At 50.1% G+C, this 19,369-nt stretch overlaps 1 protein-coding gene across 1 annotated transcript; it reads right to left on the bottom strand.

The window, feature by feature from the left end:
• Positions 1-4,813: 4,813 nt before the first annotated feature.
• On the bottom strand, positions 4,814-11,629 carry Fem1a (fem 1 homolog a). Its single transcript, NM_010192.4, has one exon. The coding sequence runs from the start codon at positions 11,511-11,513 to the stop codon at positions 9,549-9,551; it is 1,965 nt and encodes a 654-aa protein (NP_034322.3). The 5' UTR covers positions 11,514-11,629; the 3' UTR covers positions 4,814-9,548.
• Positions 11,630-19,369: the final 7,740 nt, after the last annotated feature.

Genomic DNA, 19,369 nt, shown 5'->3' with positions numbered 1-19,369 from the left:
TGTAAGTACTATAGAACAGTGGTTTTCAACCTGAGTCCTGACCTCTCTGGGGGTTGGCTGACGTTTTCACGGGATCACCTATCAGATACTGGGTTTCTGCCAATGGACAGCAGTAGTCTCTGCAGGTTTTCCTTGCTGGAAGCAAAATTATTCCTGGATGGAAACCATATAACCAGATCTTAGATATCTTCAACAACTTGGACTCTGATAGCCTTCTAATTAGAACAGTGGTTCCCAACCTGTGGGTCAAGACTATTTTGGGGTATTTGTGTGTCATATATTAGATATCTTGCATATCAGTTATATTTTCACTACAATTCATAACAGAAGCAGCTATGAAGTAGCAACAATAATTTTATGGCTGCGGGGTCACCACAACATGAGGGACTGTATTAAAGGCCCCAGCACTAGGAAGATGAAAACCACTGCTCTAGACAGTTATGGTTGCTGGGAACTGAACTCAGTGTTCTTAAGCACTGAGCCATCGACCCAGCTCCCTATGCATTCATTTTTTTATTTCATTTATTTGGGTTTTCTTTGAGACAAATGTCTCTACATAGTCCTGGATGAGCAGGGCCATGGTGGTACACACCTTTAATTCCAGCACTTGGGAGGCAGAGCCAACCTAGTCCAGGATAGCCAGGGCTAAGAAAATAAATCCTATAAGAAAAAGAAAGAAAGAAAGAAAGAAAGAAAGAAAGAAAGAAAGAAAGAAAGAAAGAAAGAAAGAAAGAAAGGAAGGAAGGAAGGAAGGAAGGAAGGAAGGAAGGAAGAAAGAAAGAAAGAAAGAAAGAAAGAAAGAAAGAAAGAGAAAGAAAGGAAGGAAGGGAGGAAGGGAGGGGAAGGAAGGAAGGAAGGAAAAGGAAAGAAAGGAAGGAAGGAAGAAAGGAAAGGTAAGAAAAGAAGGGAAAGGAGAAGGAAGGAAGGAAAAAAAGAAAAGAAAAGAAGAAAAAACAACAGGTTAGAGAGATGGCTCAGAGGTTAAGAGCACTGACTGCTCTTCTGAAGGTCCTGAGTTCAAATCCCAGCAACCACATGGTGGCTCACAGCCATCAGTAATGAGATCTGTCACTCTCTTCTGGAGTGTCTGAAGACAGCTACAGTGTACTTACATATAATAGAATAAATTAATCTTTAAAAAAGAAAAGAAAAGAAAGGAGAAAGAGAGAAATAGGTTTTTTGTTTGTTTGTTTTTTTTTTTTTTTTTTTTGGTTTTTCGAGACAGGGTTTCTCTGTATAGTCCTTGCTGTCCTGGAACTCACTTTGTAGACCAGGCTGGCCTCTGCCTCCCAAGTGCTGGGATTAAAGGCGTGTACCACCACTGCCTGGCGAGAAATAGTTTTCATAGCTCTGAAACTCTTTATGTAGCCCAGGCTGGCCTCCAACTCAAAGATCCACCTGCCTCTGCCTCCTAAGTGCTGGCATTACAAGACTGTGCCACCACACCCAGCTTATTGTTTTTTGAAGCAGTGTCCCTTTTACTGCAGGCTGTCTCTGAACTCAAGTGTGGGCAAAGATGTCCTTGAACTTCTGATCCTTCTCTTGCCTCCACCTCCCAAGTGCTGGGTTTAGGTAGTATTCAGCCCTTGCAGTATTGGGGTTCATGCAGGCTAGGCAGTCTCTTTCCTCACTGATCACTAGTCCCATCCTTGAGATTTTAATGTGCCCACACATCTCAACCCCTAAACAAGCCTCTGTGAAATGTGGACTCGGTTTACAAATGGGGAAAACTAAGGCCCACCACTGAATTCTGGCCCTCAACATTGCTTTAATTAGAACTGAAGAGAGTATGATGCAAAAAGCCAGACTTCCAAGGACCATAAACATGCAAATTTTTGGACTTTTCTAGGCTAAGTGGCAGGAGGGGATGAGTCACTCAGCCCACTTGTTATTTTAGTCTCGGAGTTAGACCTTGTCAGAGCTCTTCTGTGCATGACGAACCTGAAGTGAAACCCCAGCATCACAGTTCTGCAGTTCCCTGGGGGCGGGGATGTAAATGAAGTTCTCTAACAGTGTGAGACTGTCCAGGTTTCTGGGATGCAGTGGTGAGAGGGAGGGTGCTGGGCTCTCAGCTATGGGTGTTCTGGGGTGCAGAAGGGTAAAAGGAGACATCAGTAAAGGAAGCAAGGGGACTTTGTGTGTGAGTGTGTGGTGAGGGACAGCACAGCTCAAGCAAAGGCCCTGGGGCTGGACAGAGGCTCACATGTTAGGGGAGCCATGTTAAGAGGCAGAGGACAGCCTGTCAACTCATCTCCACTGGATTTGGGGGGCCTGACAGATGACTCAGCACTTGCCCTGGAGCCTCATGACTCAAGTTTGCTCACCAGGACCCACATGGTGGAAGAGGAGAATCGACTCCTATGAGCTGTCCTCTGACCTCCACACAGTTGCACATGCACACACCCACAATAAATCAGGAAATATAGGGCCGGAGAGACGGCTCAGTGGTTAAGAGCACTGGTTGTTTCCCAGAGGTCCTGAGTTCAATTCCCAGCAACCACAGGGTGGCTCACAACCATCTATAATGGTGTTTGATACCTTCTTCTGGTATGCAGACATTCAGGTAGACAGAACACTCATATACATAAATCTTAAAAAAAAAAAAAAAGCCGGGGTGTGGTGGCACATGCCTTTAATCCCAGCACTCAGGAGGCAGAGGCAGAGGCAGGCGGATTTCTGAGTTCGAGGGCAGCCTGGTCTACAAAGTGAGTTCCAGGACAGCTAGGGCTATACAGAGAAACCCTGCCCTCCAACTCAGAAATCCTCCTGCCTCTGCCTCCCAAGTGCTGGGATTAAAGGCATGCACCACCAATGCCCAGCTCATGCTGGATATTAAGGGCTTTTTATTTTACAAATGTTCTCTTCAAGTCCAGAGTCATATTTTATAAGAGTTACACAACATATGTGTGGCTGGCTTTTGACAGGGGCAGAACTTGTAACTTGAGTTTTTAGATTTGTGGGTGAGTATGCATGTGGAGGTCATTCCTCTCCTCCCACTAGGTCCTGGAGATCAAGCTCAGGGGTGAGGCCTGGTAGCTTCAGGTGTGTGTCCCAACAGAGGCAGTAGAAGCAGAATCCTTCGTTCGTTTCTGTGCCTGTGGCAGAGTCCAAGGTTACCATGGCCTGGCCCCAGCCAGCCCCGTGTGCCTTCTTCAGGGAACTGAAAGGAGGAACTTGTGCCACTTGCCATGGCCTCCCATGTGCCACCCACACTGAGTAGAACTTTCCAGAAGATGACAGCCCTAACAGGGCACAGAGGGTTCCTACAGGTTCTTTTATAGAAAAGACTTCTATACAGCCCTGGGTGTATAGAATGCCCCACTCCACAGCAGGCAGTGCACTGCTGAAGGCTGCTGGGACCTTGTGCAGAGGACCGGCTCCTCCCCTCATCCTCCTTGCTTAGCTGTGTGTGCCTTTGGACCCTTGGGACCAGCCAGTGGCTGAGAAGCTCCCCCAGATTCCCCCTGGCTCCCTCCTAACTTCCTCTTAACTTGACTTTGCTCAAATTCAAGCTCTTGGAATGGGGGGGGGGGAGAACAGTGGTGAGCGCCTGAGCTGCTCCTGCAGTGGACCTACATTCAGCTCTAAGCACAATGTGCGCGCTCACAACCATCTGTAACTCCAGATCCACGGTGTCCAACACCCTCTTGTGGCCCCCGTGATGGCCAGCCACATACACCTGCAGACAAAACACCCTTAAAAGTGTGTGTATTTGGGCTGGTGAGATGGCTCAGTGGGTAAGAGCACCCGACTGCTCTTCCAAAGGTCCAGAGTTCAAATCCCAGCAACCACATGGTGGCTCACAACCATCCTTAATGAGATCTGATGCCCTCTTCTGGTGTGTCTGAAGACAGCTACAGTGTACTTACATATAATAAATAATAAATAAATCTTAAAAAAAAAAAAGTGTGTGTATTTATTTCTTCCCCTCCTCCCCCAAGGTCTTTGTAGTGGGTTTTCTGGGCCACCTCATTTAAAGCCCATTACTTTGGGGCTGGGAAGATGATTTGGTGGGTAAAGTGCTTGCCGCACAAGAGGACTTACGTCTGAATATGAATAAAACAGCTGGTGTTTGCCTGTGATCCCAGTGCTGAGGAGGCAGAGGCAGGAGGAAGAGGGGATCCCTGGCCAGCTTGTCTAGGCAGCTCTATGCTGCAGGTCGGTGAGACGGGCTCAAAACCAACTATGACCACTAGAGGGCTCAGGCAGCAAAGACTTGGTGCATAGCCTGCCTCCTAACATGTGCACACCCATTTCTCACCCAGGACCCTCGCTCGGGCTAGACAAGAGCTGTACCACTGAGGTGCCTCCCCACCCCGAATCTCACTTCAGGCCAGCTCATGCTAGACACATCAGCGCTTGGGAGGCCATGGGAAACAATTCTCATCAGAGTGTGCCTCAATAAAAACGTCTCAAGTTAAAAACTAAAATTTGGGGGCTGGTGAGATGGCTCAATGGGTAAGAGCACCCGACTGCTCTTCCAAAGGTCCGAAGTTCAAATCCCAGCAACCACATGGTGGCTCATAACCATCCGTAATGAGATCTGACTCCCTCTTCTGGAGTGTCTGAAGACAGCTACAGTGTACTTACATATAATCAAAATAAATAAATCTTTAAAAAAAAAAAAAAAAGAGTCGATTCTCAAAAAAAAAAAAAAAAAACTAAAATTTGGGCTGGAGAGATGGCTCAGCGGTTAAAAGCACGAGTTCAATTCCCATCTATAATAAGGTCAGATGCCCTCTTCTGGTGTGCCTGAAGACAGCTACATTGTATTTACATATAATAAATAAATAATTTTTAAAACAAACAAATAAACAAACAAAAACCCTAAAATTTATGCCAGGCCAGCCTGGGATACACAGTGAGACCCTATTTCCAAAAAACAGAAACATCCACAACAACCAACCAACCAACCAGAACTCCATATGCTCCAGTCATTCAGCTCCCACAATAAACATTTGACTTTTTTTTTTAACATTTGACTTTCAACTGATGTTTAACTTGGATTTCTGATCATCTTGGCCGCTGTTCTCTTCCTGCTGGTGAGACTTATTACCCCCTCATGATGGACTCAAGTGTGTTCAGCATCTACTGTATGCCAAAGATGCCTTCTGTGGTTCCTGCTTGTACCTTTGTGAGCTCAGAGCTTTACTCACCTGAGGTGGGGATGCTGAGGAGGTGGGCATCCTAGGTCCTCTGGGGCAGCTCCTAGAGGGGCATCCTGGAAGACGGAGGGAGAGCAGAGCCTGGGAAGTAAGCATGGAGCCTCTCAGAGACCCAGGGAAGCCAATGTTTCTATAGCATGGAGGGGGAGCACACACTAGGCCAACGAGCTGATCTCAGCTGTCAGACATGAAACCCCAGACTCCACTCTCAGTTGATCCAAGATTCAAGGTCAACTTCAGCTACAGCTACACAGTGAGTTTGAGTTCAACCTGGGCTTCGTGCCGATCATGACATGTTGAGGGGTGTGGGAAGTGCTGGGGGATGCCAAGGTAGCTGGGCAATGAAGACTTTTCCATCAGGAGGCACCATGGGCAGCAGCCTGAGCTCATGAGCACTCCCTGCCTGTCTGGTGAGAATTCCAGCCCTGGGACAAAGATAGCAACAGCTGTCACTCAGCTAGCATTCCTGAGGGGCATAATGCCCCTTCCACATCTTGCAGGCAGGAAAACTGAGGCAGAGAGGGTAGAGTCAGTCTCCAAGATTATAAGGTGAAACTGAATGTCACTGTTATGCCTGGAGTTGGTGCCCAAAGAGGGTAGTCTCCTGCCAGATGCCAGGGTGGGGCTTTTATTTTTAGCCTGTCCTGTGGACCAGGCACTTAAGCAGTCTAGGAAGGCAATCAGACTCCCAGGGAAGTGAAAGGGGTTTTCTTCTTCCTGAAGACTTAGGTCCACCACTCTTGCCCCAGGGGTTCTCAGATCCTTCACCAGATGTGGGCTGGTCAATGCCCACTTGTCAGGCTGGAATGCTGGCCAGCCCCGTGTCCACTGCTCTGTAGCTCTCACATTCTGACTTTTGTAGTCTCATAATTTTATTGCTGGTGATCCAGCCTCACTCATCCCAGTCATCTGCCACTACTGAGATTTTTTTTTTCTATAAGCAAACTTTACTGTTTTTAAAAAGTATTTTTCCCAGGGCTTGGGGTAGACCCCAGGGCTCCATGCTCACCAATGTTTACTGCTGACTGCACCCCAGGCCTGAAATAAACTTCTGGGGGGACCTCTGGAAATGGCAATGATTGTACAGCTCTGAGGATACTCTAAAAACCACTGATCTATAGATGTGAACACGGTCAGTTTTATAAACTGAGCACGCTGTCACATGGCAGTGATCTCAGCCAGGAGGCAGTTCAAGACCAGCTTGGACAACATGAAACTCTGCCTAAAGAGATTAAGAGCAAAGGGCTGGTGAGATGGCTCAGCAGTTAGCCCAGATTCCCAGAACCCACATCAGGTGGCTCACGTCCACTATAACTCCAGCTCCAGGGAGACGGACCTACGCGGCCTCTGCAGGCCCTGCGCTCAAATGCACACACCCCATCACATACACATTTTTGGGGGGCAGGGTCAAGACAGGGCTTGTCCTGGCTGTCCTGGAACTCTCTGTAGACCAGGCTGGCCTAGAACTTATAGAGACCCACCTGCCTCTGCCCGAGGCATGTACCATCACATCTGGCACACACACATAATTTTAAAAGCAAACAAGCAATTGGCTGTGAGGGAAGCACCCTGGGGAGGCAGTTCATGATCTAGGAAGGCTTCTGCAGGTCAGAGTCAATCAAGCTCACTTGGTATTTGTTGCTTGTTTTTGTCCATCTGCCTCTCGAGCTCAGGGACTGACGGTGTGTGACAGACAGCACATCTGGTTCAAGCTTGCTTCTTGACAGGATTTAACAAGTCATGAGGGCTGAGGGTGGGGAGCCCCTAGGGTGGCATCTCAAATGTGCAGAGCCAGGCCCACGTTCTCCTCTGCAGCCTTGCAAGTGCAGGCCAGACTCTGCCCCACACCTGCTGTGCTGTCTTTCATCCTGCTGGGCCCTCTGTAGATCTGACTGAGTGCCAAGTGAGGTGGTTCTGTGCTGGGCTATGTTTAACCTGGGGTCAGGACACTCCCTACTTAGAAATACCAGACACTGGTACAGCCATGTGGCACCACAGGAACGGGCTGTGCTATCTACATGAATAGAGACCAGAGAACCAGCCAGAGCTGGTTAGGGGCATGTCTCCCGCCCTTGCTCCCAGTCTAATCTGCCCACTTGCTATGGTATTGAGGGGTTAAACTGGAGTCTCACAGGCACTTACCACTGAGCCGTCTCTCCTGCACTAATCTTTTTGTTTTTTGGGGGGGGAGGGTGAGGGGGGAGTCTAAGTAGTTATACCTATCCTAGAACTACGTAGACCAAGATGACCTTAAACTCAGAAAGAGTCACCTGCCTCTGCCTCTAGAACACACCCACAATACCCTGCTTTAGTCTTTAAAATCACTGCAGCCCATTCACAGGCTACTGTAATTGGCTAAAGAGTACACAGGTGACACAGGCCTGTTCAATTACAGGTAGCATAGAGTTAAGGCTGGGTGGGCCCTGTGGTGGCTTGGCAGGAATCTGTTCTTTGATCCTGCTGTTCCACCTAGGAAGAACCTGGCTGGAGGCAGCCTCTGGGACCCGCTGTATTAACCCTCCCAGAAGAATGTTCAGGCCCCAGGTCAAATTTCCTAATTCTGACAGCATGAAGAACATGGGGTTCAAACAATTGTTCCTCTTAAATTTGAGGTCGGAAGTCAGTGGTTATGGAAGGACCCATGAGATATATGTTCAAGGTGCTGAGGTAGGGGAGTGGATCTAAACATGTCAGCCACTGAGACAGAGGGTTTGAGTCTGATATTTTCTCATGTGCTCTGTGTCCCTCCCCAGGCACACCATTAGTGTAACCTCTCTGAACTTGCTCCACCTGAGATACCTGAATGGTACTGGTTCCATCAGAAGGCAGCTGCTGTGAACCAGGTGGTACATTTGAGCACGTGGGGTGCAGCAGGGACTCAGTAAATGCTCACTAGTGCTACACTTCATAGGAGACAGTTTTGAGAGGGTAGGGAGTCTTAAAATACTCTTATTACAATACCCCCAGGCTATTCTTGAACTTACTGTCTACTCCCGTGGCCTCCAACTTATGATCCTCCTGCCTCAGCCCTGGAAGTGCTAAGATGTTGGGTGTGTGCCACCACGCATGCTTGACAGGCACTCACCTGGCTCCCGCTCTACCTAGCTACATTAAATAACAGCTAGGCAGACATCTTCACATACCTGCATTTTAATCCATAAATATCAGTGCCAAGACTCAAAGGGGTTCATGTTTGCCCTGAGCTTTGGCAGGGTGGAGCAGCGAGACCCTGCCCAGTAAGGCCTAAAGTTTGCTTATACAGAGAATCTACCTAGCACTGCAATCACACACTGACGGTCCTCAAGGGACAGTTTATGTGGCTTAAATGGCTGAGGGAGGGACTGGCCCCTCTACACATGACTTCCTATCCATGTAGCTGGCTTCTACGGCCGGGGATGAGTACCTCCTGCTTTGGCCTAATCCAGGGTGAACCACTCACCACATATGATGGAATCGAGAGCTGGTGGAGTCATAGGCAGCTGTTCAGTAACTTTTTGTGGTTCTGGGGCTGCACACAGGGTCTCACGTGGGCCAAGCTAGTACCACATGGGTCCATCGCTACCCTGGCTGGCAGCCCCCCACCTTCCCCTATCTTGGTTAGAAGCCCATCCCCAGAAGTTATTGGGATACCGGGGACTCCTCAACAAAAGAGGGGTCAGGTCCTCAGCGATGAAGGTGACAGTGTGACAAGTGTGGCACAGATGTGAACCTGGTGGCCAGGTGGCCTGGTCACCATCTGCCTGGCAGTTCCAGCTGTGTCCCAAGGTTGGGAACTGTCTGTCCATCCAGAGGGCGGGACAGAAGGCACCAGTGTCTGCCTGGCTGTGGCTCTTGCAACTGGCTCTGGGCTTTCTTGGGAGATAGTCCTCTCTCTAATCAGCACAGAACTGAGGAGGCTTCCCAGGATCTTGGTCACAGATCTGCACACACAGTTCATGCTGTTCTCAGCTGTGGCCACTGCAAAATACTGGCAACTCTCAACTCAGTCATTACTAAGTCCAACAAACAGAAACCAGTGAAAACAGACAGAAAAACCCTCACAACATGGGCTCCAGGCTGCTGCCCATCTGCTTAGAAAAGGAAAAACCAAATGCAAACATCTAGGTGGTCAGTGCCCACCACAGGAAGGAGACAGCTTTGCTCACTGCAGGACTCTAGGACAGTGCAGAGGCCTCCAGACCCAGACAGAAGCATGCCACTGGGGAGGCTCAGGCATCCGGGTTTTTGTTTTTGCACTTCCACAGAAAAAAAGACCGTCTTCCTACCATGTGACCCTGAAGGCTTCTAGAATCAGCAGCTGGGTTCACTCCAGCAGGCCATAGGGCCTGGATGCTTCTGCTTGGAGGAGTAAGGCCCAAGTGGGCACCAACAGCTGGGCTAGGCTCAATGCAACTGGATGAAGGCCTCCAGCTCCTCTGGGATGAAGCCCTTATAAGGGACCTTGTTCCTGTCCAGGGCACGGGCAGCTAGGCACTGCAGTGTCACATAATTGAAAGGCTGCACGGTGCTCTTAGCCAACAGCTTCGAGTCCAGCAGCTCGTAGGCAGTCTTTTTGAAGGCATTGGTGGCGTCCATGTGGGCCCCAGCTTCGATGAGAGCATCCATGATGGCCGGGCAATTATTCTGGGCAGCGATGTGCAGTGGGGTGTTGTTGTCGAAATCCCTGCTGTCAGGGTCTGCTCCGCAGTCCAACAGCACCTTGACCACCTGCAGCGATGGGAAGACGCCCACACGATACCGGCCCACGTTGGTGGTCTCCTTGTCCACCGCCATGTGTAGTGGGGTGAAGCCGTTTTTACCGCGAGGGGCACACTTGAGCAGGCGGTAGACTGTCTGGTGCTTGAGGTGTTCCTGGCTGGGGGTGCACTCCACCTTCTCCAATAGGTACAGAAGGTGGAGGATGATGGCAATGGCTTTGGTGAACTGTGCGGAGTCACCCGGTTCCTTGGGCAACTGCAGAGCCCGCTCCACTTCCCGAACCCCTTTGCTGAGCACACCCATGAGGTCGGCAAAGCCAAGCTGCATGCCCAGGTTGCCCTTGGCCGAGCGGTCCTGCAGCACGTAGGAGAAGAGCTCTGCAAACGACAGGAAGCTGCTGGCGGTCATGGGGCTCAGGGGCTCCAAGTTGTTTTGTTGCATGTCCAAGGCATACTTCCACAGACGGATACAGCGCTCGAAATTCCCGGAGTCCGCATAGACAGCACCCCGGTACCGTATGTAGTATGAAGTGTCAGGATGTGAGGGGCCCAAGATTCTCTCCCGTATCAGCAGCGCCTGCATCCGCATTTCATCAGGATCTGTAATGAGGGCTTCCAACTCTTGGGGTGTAGTCACCTCCCTGGAATAGTCATAGGCCAGAACCAGTTGCTGGGGCTCCGGCTTAGGGAGGTAGCCTCCACCCTGGTGACGGAGTTCCATCGCCCTTCTCCAGTGCTTCAGGGCTCCAAGCAGATCCCTTTTCTTATCCACGTAGGTGGCACCCAGCAGCTCCAAAGCTTCCACAGCTGCTTCCCGGCTGGTAGGGCAGCAGCTCTCATACGGTTCTGCTTCTTCTGGGGTGGAGCAGTGGTTTCCTGCCACCTGGGAGGAGCCTTCCCCGGGAAGCTCTGTCCCTGAGAGCTGCTCGTGGCCCGGCTGTTCCTGGATGAGGTACTCCACGATGTTGGTGTGCCCGGTGACGCTGGCGGCCAGCAGCGGGGTCATGCCATAGCCGTCGCGCTCCATGCGCGCGTGGCAGCCCAGCAGCAGCTGTAGGATCTCCAGGCTGCCAGATTCTGCACAGTCGTGCAGGGCGGTGTTGCCCTTGGCGCTGCGCCGGTTCACCTGTGCGCCGCGCTCCAGCAGGTAGCGCGCGATCTCGCGGTGGCCCTTGTAGCAGGAGATCATAAGGCACGTGTGGCCGTGGCGATTGGCCACCTCCAGGTCCGCCTTGTGCTCGCCCACCAGGTAGCGTACCACGTCCAGGTGGCCGTCGAAGCAGGCGGCGCGCAGCGGCGTGGAGTTGGTGCGCGTGGTGCGGTTGACCGAGGCGCCTCGGCGCAGAAGGCTACGCACCACGGCCAGGTGACCCGCGGCCGACGCTGCCCAGAGCGGCGGCGCGCCCTCGATGGTCTCGCCATCGAAGTGCACGGAGCCGCTCGCCTCCACGCTGGCGCCGCAGTGGTCCACCAGATACTCCACCACGTCTAGGTGTCCACGGCGCGCTGCGATTAGCAGTGGCGTGCCACCGCCGGCCACCTCACCCAGCAGCTCCTCCAGCTCCTCACGCCCACGGCCGGCCAGCAGCTTCTGCAGCAGCGGCAGCTTGCCGTCGTGCGCCGCATTGTACACCGCTGTGTGCAGATCCATGCTGGAAGCCTCGCTGCTGGATCTAGCCGGGCCGCCGGTCGCCAGAGACAACCTTCACCTTCTCCCGGGCTGTCATCTTAGCGGGTCTCCGGGAGGAATAAAATGGCCGCCGCGAAGGGGCGAGGACAGAGTGTGCACAGGCATGCTGGGAAATGGAGTCCTATGAGCGATCGCCCGCCGAATGATACTGGAATCAGAAAAGCGAAAAAACTACATTTCCCGAAAGGGATAGGGGGGAACCGGTGACAGGACGGCAATTTCCGCCAAGCAAGGCCAATGGTTAGTGCGATCCTTGGGAAATGTGGTGACATACTTCCTGGTATTGACTCTAAGGCGGAGATTGCCGGCAGCATGTTCTCACTCAGTTCCCAAAAGGACGTCTCTCAAAAGGGTCTCAGTTTTCAATTCCTACCATGCAAGTCTATAAAGTTGTATGTGACCCTGAGTATTTGATGACATACTTCCGGTTACTGTCACTGACACAGACTCTAGACAGGGCAAGAAGTCCGAGCTTTAGCTCGAAGAATACTGGGCGAGGTACCATTGAAAGACTACAGTTCCCATCATGGAAATACACCATGTTTTGAGGGGCTCTGAGCAGCTTGGCCAGGTGATAATGTGCATTCTGTCATTCATGTCAGAATCCACAGGAAAACATGAAGTGGGGGAAAAAGGAATTCGCTTCCCACAGCGCCGTGGGGCACCCGCGAGACGAAATGTAAATAAAAAGCCTCCCTTCGTATCGGGCAAGGCTCGGCGGCCCTTGCGGACGACCCAGGGTAGCGTGGTGCTGTACTTCCGGTTTTCGAGGTCGCGCAGGCAGGAAATGAATGGGCCTCCGCCTCCTTTGCGGACTACATTTCCCAGCGGGCAACAAAGGCAACTCCCAGCCAATCCGGAGCGAGGTGGAAGGCGAAGGGCTTCTACGAAAGGCTTGCTGACCAGCAGGGGGCGCGCGCCGAGTGTAAGATCTTGAGCTGGCAGCGCACCCCAACTCGCCTTTAGCTATTTGCAGAAATGTTAGGCAGTCTCGATTTTCACGTTAGCTTTTCTTTTTCTTTCTTTCTTCTTTTTTTAAGGAGCCACATGCGGGGCTAGAGAGATGGCTCAGTGGTCAAGAGCACTGACTACTTATCCAAAGGACTCTGGTTCAATTCCCAGCACCCACATGGTAGCTCCCAACTGGTCTGTAATTCCAGTTCAAGGGATCTTACACTAATGCACATAAAATAAAATTAAATAAATAAAAAATTTAAAGGCCACATGCTTTCCCTCCATCCGCCAAGGCCAGCAGAGGGCGTCGGGATCTTTGCCGCTGGAGTTACTGGTGGTGTGCGCATCCCTATGGTTGAGAGTCACAGCTGAACCACTGCTCCAGTTCCTCAAGGTCTTTTTAAAGATCAGTTTGAGGTAGGATTTCATGTAGCTCCGGTTGATGTCAATTCCCGGGACCCTCGTGATGGAAGATGAAAACTGATTCCCAAGGGCTGTCCTCTGACATCCATACATGTTCTGTAGCACATGGACACACACAGAGAATAAGAAAAATAAATGTAGTTTAAATTTGTATTATTGTGTGTGCACACACACACCGCAGCACAGGCACAGAGATCTGAGGACAACCCTTGGGAGTCATCCTCTTCCACCGTGTGTGCGTCCTGGGGCTCAAACTCAGGTCATCAGATTTGGCAGCAAGCACCTTTGCTTGCCTAACCACCTCACTAGTTGTTTTTCTTTGTTTTCAATATGATTTGTCTTTCTGTACTCCCTCAGGCCTGCAGTGAGTCAGCTCCAAGGAGACTGGGGGGGGGGGGGGCTGTGCTGGTGGCCACTCCAGCTCCTGTCTGCACCTTGTGTCTATCCATACCTCAGCCTGTCTCTGCTCTGCATAGCTCCTCTTCAGCTTCTGACATTTGCTTGTCTTGCACAGGCTGCTTGCCCCTGGCACCCCACTGCGTGTGAATAGCCATAAGCCACCTCGGAACCCCTGACCAGCAACTCTCATGTAGAGCCACAGCTGAGCCTCTGGCACGCACTAGCCATGCAAGAGACTCAGACAATTAGAGCTTCACCAGGGCTCTCCCACTAGGTGCATATCTCCAGGCTGTGGTGGCACAGGTGCATGCCTTTAATCCCAAAACCCAGGAGGCAGAGGCAGTTGGATCTCTGAGTTCGAGGCCAGCCTGGTCTAGAGAGTGAGTTTCAGGAAAGCCAGGGCTACACAGAGAAACTGTCTCAAAAAAAAAACAACTATATATTTATTATTGTTTATTTATATTGGTTTATGTACACATATACATGTGTATATATTTAATATTTTTAAAGATTTATTTATTTATTATATGTAATACACTGTAGCTGCCTTCAGACACTCCAGAAGAGGGCGTCAGATCTTGTTACGAATGGTTGTGAGCCACCATGTGGTGGCTGGGATTTGAACTCAGGACCTTTGGAAGAGCAGTCGGTGCTCTTAACCGCTGAGCCATCTCTCCAGACCCTTAATATTTTAATACGTATGTTCTTAAGCACCCAGAAAGTAGAAAAGGTGGTAGCACAGATCCCAGAGTTGCCAAGCCCAGGCTGGGAGGACCTGCTCATTCTCTAAACAGTTGCTGATGGGGTTTGGGGAGGAAAGGAGCTTAGAAGCTGGGCGGCGGCAGCCAGGACCAGGCTCCAGGAGGAAAGTGGGGAGGCCCATGGAACGGTACACCAATATGCAATTCATATCTTCCCGGTCAATCACAGACCAACGGCTTCAACACTGAGCGGTTCTCCTGGTGTTGAAGATGGACCCCAGGGCCTCTGCCGATGCTTGGCATGTGCTCTCCACTGAGCCACCTGGACACATTATGTAATCGTAAAAAAAGATTTTATTTTTATTTATATGGGTGTCAGTGCAGGTACCTTTATAGGCCAAAGGGGGGTGGGCATCAAGTTCCCTGGAAGTGGAATTACAGAGGGTTAAGCCGCCATGTGGGTGCTGAAGCTAAAGTTTATCATCCTCAAGAGCAGAACAGGCTCTAAGTGCTCATCCATCTCTTCTACCCTGGAATATGCCATTTTAAAACACATCTTCGTCTGTGAGCACACACATGTACTTGCATGCAAGGCCAGAGGTTGTTAGGGCTCTGCCCATCCCTCTTCCACCTTAGTTATTAAAGTAAGCTCTCTCAATCAAATTTAGAGCACAGAGACAAGTCTGGGCTCAGCATCCAGTCTCTGCCATCCATGGCAGGTGCATTCCCACAGCCACTCAGAGTCACAGTTAGCCATGATTTCTTTTTTCTTTTAAATATATTTTTTATTAGGTATTTTCCTCATTTACATTTCCAAAGCTATCCCAAAAGTCCCCCATACCCCCACCCCCAGCCATGATTTCTTAATGAGCACCTTGCCTGGTCCTCTAAAGGTTCTTTCTTATATTGCTTCCAAGTTTGCATATGCATATGCATATGCATGTGCGTGTGTGTGCATGCTGGAGTCAGAGGGCAGCTTGGGAAAAATCCACTTTCTCTTTCTACCATGTGTGTCTGTGGGTCCTAGGAATCAGTCTTGGATCTCACTATACAGCTCAAGCTAGCCTCTAATTCATCCATCATTCCCTTGTGTTCTCTGTGCACACAGATCCTGGGCCCCTTCTTCTCTAGGGAAAGATCCCAGTGCTGAGAGCCCCACAGGTCCCAGTCAGTGGCCTCTTGGCTCCTTCAAATACAGCTGGATTTAAACACTTTTGCATTTAGATGTTTTCTTTTTCTTTTCTTTCTTTTTTCTTTTTCTTTCTTTTTTTTTTTTGTTTTTTGTTTTTTTTTGTTTTTTTGTTTTTTGTTCTTGTTTTTTTTGAGACAGGGTTCTTCTGTATTGCCCTGGCTGTCCTGAAACTCACTCTGTAGACCAGGCTGGCCTGAACTCAGAAATCCGCCTGCCTCTGCCTCCCAAGTGCTGGGATTAAAGGCGTGCACCACCACTGCCCGGATCTTTTCTTTTTTCTAAAGATGTGTTTATTTTTATGAGTACAATGTAGCTGTCTTCAGACATACCAGAAGTAGGCATCAGATCTCATTACAGATGGTTGTGAGCCACCATGTGGTTGCTGGGAATTGAACTCAGGACCTCTGGAAGAACAACTAGTGCTCTTAATCACTGAGCCATCTCTCCAGCTCCTAAATGTTTTTTTTTTTTTTAGACTGTGTCCATCTTGCCATGGTTCTGCACACCTGTCATCCCATCAATGGGGTGCATGGGAGGGATGAGGCTGGAACATGATGAGCAGCTTAGCCTGGGATACAGCAAGACTGTCTCAAATTTTAAAATTGTGTCTGGGTTTGTGAGAGGGCTTCGGGGCCAGCATGGCTTACAGAGTAAATTCTAGGACATCCAGGGATACACGAGAAACCCTGTCTTGATCCCCAACCCCCAAAAACTACGTTGAATCTGGACTGATATACCTCCCCCCTTCACTTTTGTTTTTCTTCTTCTTCTTTTTGTTTTAGACAGGATGTCACTATGTAGCCCTGGATGGCTGTTAACTCACAGAGAGCCACCTGCTTCTGCCTCCAGAATGCTGGGGTTAAAGATTGTAGCACCAGGACTGCAGATACATTCTCTGCCTTTATTCCATAGAGGATGCAGCAAAACAGTCAAAGACATATTATTTACATTGTAGCCAGTACTGAGTCAGACAGAGAAGGTTGAATTCCTGTGATGAGCAGGAGCATGCTCTGGGGAGAGACCTTGTTATAGGCACTAGCAACGGGGAAGGGACAAAAACTGTACAGAGCAGCCAGCAGCAAAAGAGTCACAGGGTTTGAGGCCAACATGTATGGAACACTAGGCCATAGCCAATGTCTGTCATCTCCACAACTTGGAGGAACTGTCAAGAATTGAAATTACGCCGGGCATGGTGGCGCACGCCTTTAATCCCAGCACTCAGGAGGCAGAGGCAGGTGGATTTCTGAGTTCGAGGCCAGCCTGGTCTACAGAGTGAGTTCCAGGACAGCCAGGGCTATACAGAGAAACCCTGTCTCGAAAAACCAAAAAAAAAAAAAAAAAAAAAAAAAAAAAAAAAAAGAATTGAAATTACAGGTGGGCTCCATCAGGCCCAGCTCTGTAGGCCATAGGTTAGGTCTTGGTGAACACTAAGTTGGGATGCCTTAGAATGAACTGGGCTGCTCTGTTACCTAAAAGCCAAAGGTAGGGGCAGTTCCCACAGTGGGCAGCAGGGGGCAAAAGCCTCAATAATCACAGATGTTGGAAAGCCCAGGGTCAGTGCCATACAGTCTATGTACTAGAAAAAAGTTACCAGAGGCTTACTTCCCTCAGAGCCATGCCTCTCAGCACCTGACTGGGGGTTTTCTGGGCAAGGGCTCCACTCCTGAGCCACACTCAGCAGCAAAAGGAATTTCTCTGAAATTCCTTCATCAGGATAGTCCAGGGTCTTGTTCCCGCTGTGCTCTGGGCCAGGAAGGGGCAGGCACCCACTTTTGCAGGTGTCTCTGCGGTCGGTCTGTGGTAGGCATCTTCGTGGCCTTCAGGTTCATTATCTCAAGAGACTGGTTGCCAGAAGCCCTTATGGGAGTGGGGAGGAAGCTCGGAGAGCCACTTCCCTTCTGTTGCTGCCTGCCTGTTGCCATGGAAACTAGAACCACTCTGTTCTGAAGGACCCATTAAGGAGCAGGAAATAATCAAGGCTCTCTGGGCAGCTCTCATCCTCCCTGGAGAGGCGATCTCTGTGGTTGCTGAGCAAGGGTGGGGGTGGGGTGGGGGTGGGGTGGGGGGAGGGTGGTGGTGGAGGTGGGGGTGGGGATGTCTGAATCTTACCTTCTGTCTCCCAAATAAAATTCCATGAAGCGTGCAGCAGATTCCAAGCAGGCAGCAGAGACCTTCCGGGTCCTGGTGTCTGGACTGTGTCTGAGCCTTCAGGGCTGAGCCTGACTCGTGGAACCACCACCCCAAGCTCCTGCTCACATGTCTGCGTGTCAGCACGTTTGCTTGGGAAAGTCATAAAGCAACCTTTTCAGTCTTATGCACAAGACAGGCTTCATGGTGTGTCTCATAATCCCATCACCCCAGAAGCTGAGTCGGGGGGGGGGGCAGCCTGGGCTACATTGTGAGACTATGTCTCAAAAAACCAGAGATATCAAGACAACCAGAAGTGTGTAAGTGTGTAAGGCATCAAAGGGTCTCCTAGAACTGGGCCACAAGCGCACAGATCCCACGTGCCCCTCTGCCTCCTAGTTGTACTTCTGATCTACATGCTTTACTCCTCTGGGCCTTGGCTTCTCAGGTACGAGGCTATGATCCAGCCTCTGCCCCTAGGTCTTTAGGTGTCTGAACAAAGAAACTGGAGAGATGGCTCAACGGTTAGAGCACTGGCTGCTCTTACAGAGGACAGAACCCATGGCAGCTCACACTGCACCTGCAGTTCTAAGAGGTCTCATGGCCTCTTCTGGCTTCTGTGGGCACTGCGTTTGTGTGTGCAAACACTCCCCAACACCAATACAACAATAAAAATACATATTTTTAAATATAGTGTACTCAAGCACTGAGACCACGCTCAAACATGAACAGGAGCAAGACCACTGAGGACACTGGTCAGTGAGAGGCCCGGATGCAGAATTCCTCACCACACTGGCAGGGCAATAGGGAGACCAGAAATGGATGCATGGGCACTGAGGAAGGGGTAGGACTATAGCCTGTAAGGATGGCACAGGGTATCTGTTTATGGGGACTGGGTGTTTTAGGGTGATGGACTATTCAGATGGTTGAAGAACACTGAGAATGTGGTGTGTCTTTGTGCAGGTGTGTGTGTGTATGTGTGTGTGTGTGTGTGTGTGTGTGTGTGTGTGTGTGTGTGTGTGTGTGTGGCGGGAGAGTAAGGGAGACAGAGAGGTGGGGTGGCAATGGTAGGTTAGCTTGGTTTAGCTCCTTGTAGTTTGGCTAATTGGGATAAAATCCTGGCCTGTGACCCAGATGTCCTGTGTCACTGTGACCTGGCTGTAAAGAGGCTCAAAAAGCAAGAACGCTAGGAAGGAAATGACTAGGTGTGGACACACTCAGTCTCCAGCAAGAACCTGCAAACTGGATCTAGACAGCATTAAGACCTAGTGGAGTAGAGCTTGCACCTGTCATCCTAGGACTTGGGGAGATGGGGTGGGAGGGTCATGAGTTTCAGGCCAGCCTGGTCAACAGACTGAAGCCTGTACTCAGAACAAGGAAATAAGCATTTGAAAATGAAAAGCTTGGCTAAGACTGTAGCTCTGTGGGTCAAGCACTTACCCATGTGCACAAAGCCTTGGGTTCAGTTCTCAATACCACACCAAGCAAGGCATCCCAGCAGGAGAACTAGGAGTTCAAGGTCAACCTCAGCTGTATAGGGATTCAGAAGCTACCCTGGGCTACGTGAAACTGACTAAAACAAGTGGCATATACTAAACACACATGTTCGTGGTAGCTGATGTTGACCCTCTGGTGCTCTGTATTACCTGATTCTGAGAGGGTGAGCCTGTCCATCTCCCCAGAAAGAGAATCTGCTCATTACAGCTTTTTTCAGCCATAGATTTGGGAGACTGAGTAAAAGGATCTCTGTGAGTTTGAGCCAACCTGAACTACAAGTGAGACCCTGTCACAGCAAAACAAACTATTCTTTTCTCTTTTTTCCTTTCTCTTCTTCCTCCTCTTTCTTTTTCTTTTCTTTTTTTCTTTTTTTTTTCCGTTTGGTTTTTTTGAGACACAGTTTCTCTGTGTAGTCTTGGCTGCCCTGGAATTCACTTTGTAGACCAGGCTAGCCTCGAGCTCAGAAATCCACCTGCCTCTGCCTCCCGAGTGCTGGGATTAAAGGCGTGTGCCACCACGCCCGG

Source organism: Mus musculus, chromosome 17, assembly GCF_000001635.26.
Source record: "Mus musculus strain C57BL/6J chromosome 17, GRCm38.p6 C57BL/6J".
NCBI classification, from domain to species: domain Eukaryota; kingdom Metazoa; phylum Chordata; class Mammalia; order Rodentia; family Muridae; genus Mus; species Mus musculus.
This window is presented reverse-complemented; position numbering and strand designations above follow the sequence as displayed.